At 41.3% G+C, this 12,651-nt stretch overlaps 1 protein-coding gene across 2 annotated transcripts in view; it reads right to left on the bottom strand.

Annotated features, from left to right (window-relative positions):
- Nucleotides 1-12,651, bottom strand: part of LOC119646222 (homeotic protein caudal) — a 67,574-nt gene that overhangs the window by 25,984 nt on the left and 28,939 nt on the right. The window contains exon 2 of one of the 2 annotated variants that reach the window (XM_038046609.1): nt 2,644-2,706. The exons of the other annotated variant lie outside the window; for it this stretch is intronic. Coding sequence (XP_037902537.1) covers nt 2,644-2,706 — 63 coding nt within the window. The remainder of the gene's footprint in view (nt 1-2,643; nt 2,707-12,651) is intronic. 2 annotated transcript variants of the gene reach the window in all.

The following is a 12,651-nucleotide window of genomic DNA, read 5'->3' as shown; positions in this document are numbered from 1 at the left end:
TATTTTTGTTTCTCACCGTTTAAACCTTCTCTGAATTTCCATAAATATTTCAAGGACCAAACTAGACTACCTAGACCTAGACTAGATATTAAGCTTTGTTACAAATTGAATTTCTGAATGTAATGATAATATTTGACATTAGATTTGACAACCAACTAATATGTCAATCCATCCTCTCGCACTTTAGAACACGGAAGAAGTATACGATATTGTGTTACGATATCTATGAGTGCGCGAGAACTTTCTTTACTTTGGCGATCCTTTTTGATAGTGACATTCCAGTAAATGTGCTCTTTTTTTTGGATATTTTTTATATATTCAATATGTACTAAAATGTATGTATCCGAACTAATTAATAGACAAATTTTTAAACATATACAGATACAAGGACACATTTATCACTTATTGGGGACACTCTTACCAGTACCTGATGAAGATTATCAATTTTTACAAATTTATTTTAGGGGCAATTCAGATGCGGAAGTTGATAATCGTTGTGCTCATAATCCAACAGTGAAGAGAACCATTGTCCATGAATTACAAATGTTTCTGCATCAGAATAACAATTTAGTAAACATGTTCAAAATAGCATTGGATCGGATTGCCATCTGATAGCCATAATATTATCGTTCGAGCTGACAAATCGATTGAGGCAGTTTCGAAGCCTGCCGGGTCAGCTAGTTATTAAATAAATTCAATTCTGTATAAAGGATTTCCATATTAATATCCTGGTGAAATATAAATAGTAATAGAAACCATAAATAGTAAAAAAAACTAAGAAGATTTCCATTTCTGACCATATCCTTACACAGTCAAGGACCACACAGTCAAGGACCACACATAACAAGGACCTTCCAAATATAACATATTCACGCCTATTAGTCAAATGTTCTAATTTCAAAAATTACCAAATAAATATTCATTGCGTTATCTCGACATTTGTTCCAACCCCCCTGCCAGATGCTGTGCGTATCAATTCCTACCACTCCATTCCCCGTAGCTCATCTCCAGAGAACTCAAGGAGCATTTATCATTTTTAATCACAATATTGGTTTGCATGCGGTTTCCGCTGCCACTACTTAATTTCCTTTCACCACATAGTGAACCGTGTTGAAGTCGCATCACAGCATGATAGCTGTCCTTTCACGCCTAAATGCGAATGTTACGCAACAATAGGTCGAAGAGGCGATTGCGGCGGCAAGTAGCCCAGGATTCCACCACCAAGCAGATAACTCTATTAGAAAGCGGACTATAGCCTATTGTCTCGGGAGCCATTTGTCATTGGCCTCATTTTTGGCACATTTTCAGTTGTTGGAATCCCTCTTTGACTGTAAATGTGACGACATATTTCGCACACTTGGACTTGTTGTGTGTCGTCGCAGTACCAGCCACTCTCCATCTCTTCCTATGTTCAAGCCCTAAATCAAGGCTCGTAATTTTGGTTATCGCACCCCGGGGACAATTTCCAGCAACGATTTGCCTTCATCTCCTCCGGTTTTTTTTTTTTTGCTCTGGTACAGTGAAAATCGTCAATTGTGAATGGAGACAGTATGCCGCAAATGTGGGTAAATTCCTACAGTTTATGGATGGCAGTTTGGCTGCTTAAGGAGAGTGGAAAAAAGTTTTAACACCACTAATTTTCTTACCTGTGTGTCTTTCAAGTGTACCGACGACGCAGTTTAAAGTGAATACGGACTGTCATAAACTTAATTGTTGCAGTTTATTACTTGGCCGTTTCTTTTCCACTAAGCAGAATTAACAGATATTCGATTCAGGCAAATTTTTGATGTTTCGAAACAAATAATTCGGGTTATTTCTCTGGCATTGAGACGCTCTTTGATGGGCCCGTATCGTACCGTATCGTAACTACCCAGTTTCAGGTAGATATGTCGATATAAACGTGAATGTAGAGCGACCCGAACGGATTTACATACCTACTCTGACATCAAAATCATTTCTCATTTTTTTCCCCCTCATAAAAGTTTAATTTGATTGCCAGGTTACATGTATTTCCTGCAAAACTACGTACCTACGTAATCAAGGCGTCTCTGTCCGCCATTTTGTAACATGGCGTCCGGAAAAGGAACGCGAAGGTAATTATAATGCATTCTCGTATCGGAATTACTTCTCTAAGGTACAAGCCTTGTACGTGGTACCGTGATACCATCGCTCGGCCGACCACAAATGGGAAAATGGAGCTAATTCTCTGTCACGATACCATCAAGATCGCGTGATGTAAACTTCCACGGCAAACGGGCAAAGTAAAAGAAAGATTCTATCTGCGAGGATAATTTACTATGCTCAGGCAATGTCATAAATGACCGAACCGCGCCAGCCCACAAGGAAGTCGTGGCTCTGAAATTATTCACGAAGCGAACCAAAACAAAAATGCAAACGCCATGCTTGGAATCCAATCAAAATGAAACGAAAGGAAATAAGAAAGCGACTCTAATAACATTTCAAAATGGCGGCCAAAGCATGCTATGTACACGAAGACCAAGCCTAATGAAATAGTTCTCATGCGTTCGAGCGGTAATTATATGCAAACAGGGCGGCACGATTCCGACCCCCGTCCCGGAATAGGCTTCCCTCTATCGTTCCTACTTCCTACGTGAAAACCTAAAGTAATTATAGTATGCCTACCGCTTGCGTCCAGCTCTGCGAAACCTTTCAATGATGACTCGGAACAACAGGCCTGTGTTTGACCTAAACAATAAAAGATAACGTTCAAAAGTTTATAAATTACGAAATATGTGGCAAAGGCACTTATAAATATTCAATAGCAACGTCTCCGACTTTATAAATAATAGTATGCAAGCGAGCTCCATATAAGACCTGAAAAACTGGTGTGACCAAAAGGCGGAGGGCGACCAGGCTGCTCCAACCGCTCTCCACTCCGGGACAATCCTTTTATCAGCAGAGTCAACATCAGACCAACGAGATTTAAGGCCGTTGTATGCTTAGCGACTGCAAAATTTATTGACTTCTAATTACTTTATTGCTGAAAGAGTGCGCACAGGTCGGCCGACACAGTACCGCACCGCGTCCGCGTAAATATTGTACAATATATAACGTGCGAGGCTCATAGGTTTACGGCTCGTTTGTCACATAAAAGAACCGTCATAAATGGAGCAATATAAATACTCAGTCAAATATTATTGTAGATCTATTTGAAAGCAAAAAATGCCGATTATTAAAGATACATTCGTATTTGATCTTGCTTATCAAGCCGATCGACATCTATCAATATCAAAAAGGTTTCCTCTTTGTGGAGTTCCAGCGTTTCTACGTCGTAAATTGATAATAATTGTATTATCAATGCAAACATATAAAATCCCTACTTCGATGAGTGTTGGGAAGTACGTGCCAAGGCAGTCAATTGCCAAACATAATAAAAATTTTGTCAATGCATCAAAAGTAGAATTTCTCTTTTGATTGTGATTTATAGACACCGACCGACGTGGATAAACACCAATCCCATTCCCATTAATTTGTTTAAAATTTCATTTTTCAATTTGGACGAGAAACTGGGACTCCCCCAATATACCAAGGCTATTTAATGCAGAAAGTTTTGGTAGCTTAACTACCCTCGAATAAGTTCTTCTTCTGCATCTAAATATCTTTATAGATGAAATTAACTACAAACTAGAAAGGCTATGGTTTGAATTAGGAGGTACTTTGTTAGCCGAAGTCTTAAAATAAAAGATTGCCTTGGAAGATACTTTTCCTATTCATTGGCTAAAAGTATCTAATTTATACAAATACGTATTTCGGGAAACCAACTGTCCCCTTCTTCAGTGTTTTATCTTCTGAAAAATTCCACTTCACCATTTGGGTTTTTAAGGTCCCGGTTGCCAGAGTTATAATAGAGCAGGGACACCATTTGTCGTTATCTTGAAGGAGGCGAATGACGTTAGGAGACTAGATTCCTAGGAGGGTCTCCACATCTTAAAAGTTCCGAAAAAAGGCTAATCAGGGATATGGACCACAATTTTTCCTTCTTGGTGGAACTTTTAGGAAGGACTTGGAGAAGAATATAAGCCTAATTAAGATATTATAATCTTATTATTATTCTGTTAAGGGAAAGTCGCACCGCGTCCTTGAAGAACTATTGTGCCCCTTTTACTGGTTATAGTGTACCTGTTGATCATAGTATCTCAAGCAGGCTTGTAACTGTTAGGAACTTTAGAATGTTCCCCACTTCCAGAAGTTTCAGCTTTGCATCTGGTATTAAGTGTTCTCCCAGATGTATCGACCTACTTTGCACAAGTGCCGGACACTGTCCCAGGACGTGCATAGAGGTCGTCCTCCTCCCCACAGAATCTGCAGGCAGTGTCCGTAGATATCCCTAGCTTCCCTAGGTGATAGTTCAGCCGACAATTACCAGTGAGAATTCCCACTATGATTCGGAGGTTTTTTTTGGTGAGGTTTAAGCAATCCTTGTACGCATGGGTTCGTATCCCCCAATAAGCACCCTGGACTGCTCCATCCCTGATAGGCCAGCCCAATATAGTTCCCTCAAACCGTTTCTCTTCGTTTCTTAGATTCATAGCCATGAAACCGTTTCCCATTCCACAGAAGGATTCTGGCCCATGTAAAGGCATCACTGCTCCCTTCTTGGCTAGTTCATCCGCTGCCTCATTGCCTTCCAACCCAGCATGGCCTGGAACCCAAAGTATCCAGACCTTGTTGGACGAGCCGAGTGTATTCAGTCTCTCAAGGCATTCCCATACCAGTTTAGAGTTCACCTGGTTGGACCTAAGTGCCGTGATCGCTGCTTGGCTATCGGTGAGAATAGCTATGTTCTGCCCCCTGTAGTTCCTTTGCAGATTAAAGGAGGCACATTTGTCTATGGCGTAAATTTCGGCCTGGAATATGCTAGTGTACCTGCCCATTGGCTCAAAGTACATTTTCCTTGGACCAATGACACCGGCACCCGCTCCCTCTGCTATGAGGGATCCGTCAGTGTACCAAGTAATCAGTTGCTGGTTTAAGCCGTATGTCAAGATATTATAATGACAGGAACAGCAAATGTTGAAGGAAATTTTTCAGAAGATAAAACACTGAAGAAGGGAACAATTGGTCCCCGAAATACGTATTTGTATAAATTAGATACTTTTAGCCAATAAACAGGAAAAATATCTTCCAAGGCAATCTTTTATAGAAACACTAATAAATAAATAAACCAAAAGCATTATTGGCTTTCTATGTGCGAAGTGATTTGCCATGAACTAATTGACCAAACAGTTACAAAAGAATTGAACAAAACGAGAGCATATGCAGCAAATAGAACAAAATCTGAAAATCTCTGATATTAAACCACCCACAAAAGTCAAAATAAAAAGTTCAATGTTTATATTCTACACTAGTGGAGGTTAGTCAACTAGCGCAAAGAAGACATATGTTGGAGAGGGCCTTATGAGGCCAAGATAGCGTCCCAGAAAGGCAGCATCGAGAGATTCAATTTTCTTTTCAAGATATTTGGGAGCAAATACTGAGGAGGTGGCATAGTCAAGGATTGATCTAACAATCCCTTTGAATAGCTGAAGACCTCTATGGTGTAGTCCCCAGAAGGGTCTTCCTCCCTAGACGACTTTATAATCTCGTTCAATCTCTCAACATGTGTCACTAGCTGCTCCTCTTTGGCAGCCCACCCGGCCGCCATGCCCTTAGCTTTTCTTTGAGCAGGTTCGCCCGATCGTTATACTCCTATGATCATTGGAATTGAACATTCGAGTATTTCGATAACTCCAGATGTCATAAAGTCCAAATTACTTGACATGACAATATGACAACGCGTGATCTGGAGCTGCATTTGCCGCGCGAAATAAATTTTACTTTGGCAACACTAGGCTAAGGAACTATGGCGGTCCCTCAACGTCAAACAAGAAGCCAGTAACAGCAATGACAGATTCATCTACGAAAACAATAACATGCTATAAATGTGAAGAAGATGATCGTTATCGAGATCAATGCCCATTATTGAAGAAAAATAATAGCAAATGCGTTTTTAATGTCGTTTTCCTGAATGGAAAGTTTAACAAACCAGAATGGTACGTGGATTCCGGCGCAAGCGCGTATATAACGGCGAACGAATCTTGGACTAGAAACATGAACTTCACATCGTGTTTACCTGAAATTGTGGTAGCAAACGAATCAAAAGTGCCAGTTGTTTGTTCCGGAGACGTGGTGCTCAGAGGTGGCCGTGAGGAGGACCCGAGTCTGCAGGGGGACTCATCTGAAGTGGCAATAGGTCACGGAACCTTACCAGAGGTATATCTGGTATCATAAGAACCGGGATAGCCCTTGAATTCACATACTTCAAGTGAACTCCTGTTGTATGTGCGTTCAGTTCCGTTGTTTGCGGTTGGCCCCCTAGTAGGAGCTTCATGAGGGTTGTGGTTGCGTTCAAGGAAACAAAGACCTTCGGGTCTCAGCGTGGTGTTGCGTTTCAATACGGGTGCCGTACTCCTTAGTTCTGTAGAGATTTAGGTAAGTCTTGCATCCACCAGTATGAATGCTGAGCCATGCACTCGGGATAGACTGGTACCGTCGTAGCTTGCTGTAGCGGAGCTCTGATTATGGTCACAAAATCAATCAGTGTCCGAAGAGTACCGGGGGATGAAGTCCACGAGACAGGTGCCCACGTAAAACACGGTGACGTAACTGTTCCGGAGACGTTGACATTGTTATTATTATTATTGCACACAAGGAGTTGCATGTTGACTGCGGGAAATAGCAAACTATGGCACAGAAGGCCGGCGCACATCGATACCCAGGACATAAATAAAATGAGAAATATGGTGGATGGTTTGTCATACGAAAACAATTGCGCCATAACCAAGTTCTAATGTGCAGCTTGTTGCGAGGATAAGCAGGAAAGATTACCCTTTTCCCATGTGGATTAAAGAAGCCCAGGGACGCACAGAATCCATACAGACCTTTGTGGACCGATGAAAAATAGTTCATTGAAAGGTGCACGATATTTTATACTATTCGTCGATGATTTCATGGTACATGTCCCTAGGTAACTTCGTTTAAAGAGGGATAAGAAATCTATGGAGCCGATATTAGTTGACTATGGTGAAGATGTTAAGGGTTACAAGTTATACAAACTTGCCAAGAAGACATTTGTTACTAGCAGAAATGTTATCTTTATTGAAGAAGAATTAGGTACAAAAAAAAAGCCAGGAGTCAGCTATTTGAATTCCTAACGAAGAGACACCTGGAATTGGCATACAGGAGGAGGTGAATGCTGATTCAGTGGGGGAACCATCGCAGAATGTTTTAGACTCCGAAGACTACCATTCACATTCTTCTGTGTATGAGGATGGGAATGAAGCATTAACTGAAACTCCATCTACAGATGCCTTAGTACAAAAAGCCCAGATGACAACAACCCCAGAGCAGGAGCCAGAATTGCCTAGCAAGCGTTCTAGAAAACAATCTGATTAATATGGTTCTTGTGTGTGTGTGTCTTTCCCGTACTGTTCCGACATTCGAAAAGATCGTGTTCTCGGAGATTTACGTTAGAAAATAGATTTCAAAAATAGTCAGTATGAGCCTTGTTTGTTTATAAAAACAAAGGGCGAAATTAATATTATTGTGGCCTTACATGTTTTAATTTTTTTCTAATAATTCTGTTGAAACTGATAATTTGAAACGTGTTTTGGGTGCAGAATTCAAATTGAAAGATTTGGAGTCAGAATCGGCCCGTTCGCCTCCCTCCGAATACCGATCCATAAGATGAGATGCTCGGGCGATCTTTATTTCTCTTCTTTCCAATATTGGAAAAATCTGCGAACGTATCCTACTAAGTAACCTCAATAGGCACTACTCCCCTATCATTCCACTTAATCATTTCGACTTCAAAAATCACAGATCCACCAAGTAGACAATCCTGTACTTGCAAGGCAACATCCTCAATCACCTGGAAAATAGGCATTGCACCGTAGCCTGCGCCTTAGACCTTGAAAAGGCATTTGATTCAGTCTGAAAAGAGGTCTTGCTCTACAAACTAATTCAGACCAATTGCCCCCGTTCCTTCTTCAGAATCCTTGGAGACTTCATCTCCTAAAGAACTTGCCACGTGTGCTTCGATTGACTTTGCTCCACAGACATCCCGGTAAACTCAGAATTCCTGAGGGACAGGAATCTATTCTAGGCCCCAAATTTTTTAACATCTTTCTCCACGATATTCCCCTCCTTCTCGTAAACTTCGGCTCCTTATCCGCATTTTCTCCCTAACGACAATGGTCCTCCGGATCCGGAGGGATCCTCTTCGCTGACGACACCATCTTATATGCGAGCGGGCCCAAGCCCTCACTAGCCTCTCTTTCTCTCTCAAACTCCTAACCAATAGGGTCATTGCGTATTTCAATCGGTGGGCCCTCACCGTTAATTCTCTTAAGACCGAGGTTATTTGCTCTAGAAACCCCAGCAGGAAGTGCGACTGGCGCACAGTGCCAGAAAGTAAAAACATTCATTTACACATTGCAAACCACACCCTCAAGCGATAACCAAACATTAAATACCTGGGAATCTCCCTCAACAACGAACTTAAATCCAACCCCCGTGTGAGCTCTGCTATTGCCAAGACTAAGGCCTCAGCTACCTTAAAAAACTTCCTCTCATCTAGGGCCCCATCCCCTGCCACCAAAATCTTTTTATACAAAACTCTTATTCGACCAATCCTAACCTATGACCACCTCTTCGAAAGGACGATACCCAGGAAATGTACGGCCAAATACAGAAAATCGAACCTAAAAAATGATCTCCTGTACGACCTCTCCGGGGTTTTACGTGTCAGGGCCGGCCCTCCTTTTGGACAGTAATTTTCCTCTCAACCATCACACCTCCCCTCCAGCCAGATATCTTTGATTGATCTATTGCAGATACAAAGTTCAGAGTGGAATTCGTCGACCCTAAATTATTTCTTTGTTTGTAAACCAAATGACCATGCCCAGGAAGTGAATTTGATACAATGTTGTTTTTTCCTGCGACTATCTGTGGAAACTTGGCCAATGTAATACAATTGTCTGAGTTGTATTCATGAAGCTCGCTCCGATTTTTATTTGAAAATATATACACTAAAAGTATTCCTTGGTCGTCGTAAAAAATGACCAAAAGGAATGGAGCCAACAACCTAAAAATCTCGAATTTTTCGTTATAAAAACCCAAACTACGCAGGGGAGATGAACTGATTTATCGACTACGACCCTTTGCTATCGTCAACGCATACAGTATCGGTGGTATCGAGGCCTCACCTTCTCCAACTTCAGCAAATATCCCAAAGATAGAGACCGGAATTTTTGTAAAGTGAAATTGAGGAAACACTTTTTTATTTTGGCTTTACTGTATGGTTGTATTCTGATACGCCTAGGGGTATCGTAAATATGGTGCAAGATTAAAGTAAATTAATTGAAATAATAAAACTTGTTGTTTCTTTTTCGTTGGTGTGGGTATTTATTCTTGCAAATACCGATATTTCGGGAACCACTTGTTCCCTTCATCCGTGCAACAAAAAAACTTGTTTGCACTGATGAAGGGAACAAGTGGTTCCCGAAATATCGGTATTTGCAAGAATAAATACCCACACCAACGAAAAAGAAACAACAAGTTTTATTATTTCAATTAATTAATCGTTGGAAACACCGCATAATTTCACTCTGATAAAGTAAATTGTCCCCTCATATCCTAGTAACTGGTATCTGACAGGACACTAATTGCGCGGTTTCAGTCCTGCAGAATTGATCCTGGCAACCTACGAAATCTCTCCAGGGCTACCGTCTGTTTCCACTCATTTGAAAATCATGAAAATCTAAGATCTCTTCCAAGGAGTGGAATAATTGAAGGGTTGTTTCCATGTTCCTACCTGGTGCCAAGATAACGACTACTAACACGGTTTCTACTCTGCATCTTCCTGTACCACATTTACATCCTACGGACCATTGTGAGCCCTACCCTCATCAATTTGGAGAAGTGTTTGTACAACATTTACAGAGTGTATCTGGAGTGCTCAACGCAGGAGGGGCATTCCGGACGATATAATGACGGAAAAATATGACAGTTGCTGCATGGAAGTAACATCACGGAAAAATTTTCAATTTAAAGTACAGTCCAACAGGAGTGTTTTGTGGTAACAGTTCAATGAACATCTTCTTGTGCTTCCACCCAGTCATGCATCTTAGGAAAATGACTTCGAATTTGGAAAAGGAAGCAAGCAAAGTTGGATTTAAGTCTGGTGGGTCATCCCACTCTTTCTATTTCTATTAATAATAATCGTTGGCGCAACAATCCATATTGGATCAGGGCCTTGAAGTGTGTTAGAGCACTTCATTCAAGACCGTAACAGTACACTAGGAGGCAATGTGGTCAGCATTGCGCTCGCCCGAGATTATTACCCTGATTTGACTCAGGTACTCATTCACAGCTGAGTCGACCACCAGCGAGATTTGAACCGCGACCTTCCGTATGACAGCCTAGTGCTCTAACCACTAAGCTATTTCTATTGATAAATGGAATATCGAGAGCTTCGTTTGTATATCTGGGTCGAATTTGACCTCAATCAAAACCCTACAAAGCGAATCCGCCCTCGATGTTGTCCAAAATCCAAATTGCATTTTTTAAAGTTTAAAACTGCTTGCCCTGTGAATGAGGGCTATACTGTGAATCGTTAATACCGCATCAGATAGGGACTGGCCTCACGGCTTCAATGCCGAAAATAGTTTATGATCGGTTTCTGCAATGGCCGCATGCTCCTGGACAACAGTATCGAAGATCCTAGAGCTTGAGTGAGAGTGCTCCCTTTGTACCCTGGAAAAAGTGGTGTTTGCTGTTAACAAATATACGTAGTTCAGAAAAAGTAGTCGGTGTTCACGACCGGCAATCCTGTTAGGGGAGTTTTTTTTGGTTGACAGGTTGACAGTGCTAAAATGATGCAACGCTGGACTCTCATTGTAACAGCTCGCATCGAATTATGGCACTTTGGAAGATAAACACCGATAAACCCAAGGTTCCCGTGGGTTTTGAGATATTTTAGTCTGATAACATAACTAATGAAAAACTACGTCGGCTTGCGGGCCAAGTATCAGTGGATGTGTAGCTGAGAAAACGAAAGTGGCAGTGCATAGATCACACATTAAGGAATAATACAATCCTAAAACTTTTAAGAAAGCAGTTCTAAATAACAAGAAAGAGAAAGTGGCAAAGAAAGTGCACTTACTCGACAAAAACCGCTTTAGCGCGCTATAAACCCTAGTTTGGCTTTGTGTTTAGACTGAACTGCCGAACATACAGGGTGCATTATGCAAGTAATGCGAATTATTTTATTATTACGCAACAATACTTCGCAGCGCGATCAGTCGGAGATTGTGGAGGGAGTTCTGCTCTTTCAATTTTGCCTTGTCTCAGTTTGCTCTGAGCAGTAGGAGTGATCTGTTTTTCGATTGTGTCACTGCGTAATGGAGCGCTCACGGGAACAGAGGTACGCGATCAAATTTTGTGTGCGGCTTGGGAAGAATGCAACGGAAACTTATCAAATGCTTCAACAGGATTTGCTTTGGATGCATTTCGAGATCCCAATGCGAAAGGTGGGACAAGACCTCCAAGGATGACTGGGAGGAGGTCACTGACGAGCCTCGTTCTGGGCGCCAAAACAACAGTCCGAACTGATGAAAACGTCGGTTAAGTGTCCAGGTAATCGCTAACACCTTGAACTTCCTGACCTTTGCGGTATCTGGGATATTGACGGAGGATTTGCAAATGCGAAAGATTTGTGCAAAGCTTGTGCCGAAGGTGTTGACGGAGGAGCAAAAAGAAGTTCGAGTTTTTCGTAGTAAAGAATTATTACGATTGGTTATAAATGATCAAGAGTTTTTTTTTTAACTCCACTCTAACCGGGGACGAATCCTGGATGTTCAAGTAAGATCCAGAATCCAAATGGCAGAGCTTCGGGTGACACACACAATCTTCTCCCAAACCCAAACAAATCGGGAAACCGGAAGCTGGACGCTTCAGGTACGAAAGGTTTTGTGTATTTCTTAGTACGTAGCACGTAATATATCCATATATTATGTGAGAGTATCCACTTTCGGGTGATATTGACATTCATAGTCTTCAATTTTCAAAGAAGCAACAAATTTGAGGTATTGTGACTTTGTTAGTAATAGTGGGATTTCCACCAAACTTGGTAAGATCATGCTCTATATTATAGCCTATATCACTGCATGGTACTAGGATGAACTTAAGGGGGGTTTCTAACCAATTATAAAAAATTATAGTAATATACTATTATTAACTTTATTTAAACAGATATCGGCATGGAAGGTATTTCGGAGCCCAGGCACCATATAGTGACAGCCTCCTGACTTTTTTCAGATTTTTCAGATCGGTAGTTTCTGAGAATGGCCCCCTTAAAGAAATGATCACTTTCAACCACCCGCGCTCCCCACCCTTCCAACGAATGTCAAAACTAAGATGGAATTTGAAAAGTACTAATCGAGACCTTTAATTTGATACCCCACATGACTATATTTGATGAAAAAAAATTTTACATCCCCCTTTTGCAGGTATGGGGACCCCCCTTAAATTCGACGTAAAAGGATGTAATTCACTGTATGCGTGAGCGTTCACAGCTCCCACCTTTCTACC

The sequence above is a fragment of the Hermetia illucens genome, chromosome 1 (genome assembly GCF_905115235.1).
Source record: "Hermetia illucens chromosome 1, iHerIll2.2.curated.20191125, whole genome shotgun sequence".
In the NCBI taxonomy this organism is placed as follows: Eukaryota; Metazoa; Arthropoda; class Insecta; order Diptera; family Stratiomyidae; genus Hermetia; species Hermetia illucens.
This window is presented reverse-complemented; position numbering and strand designations above follow the sequence as displayed.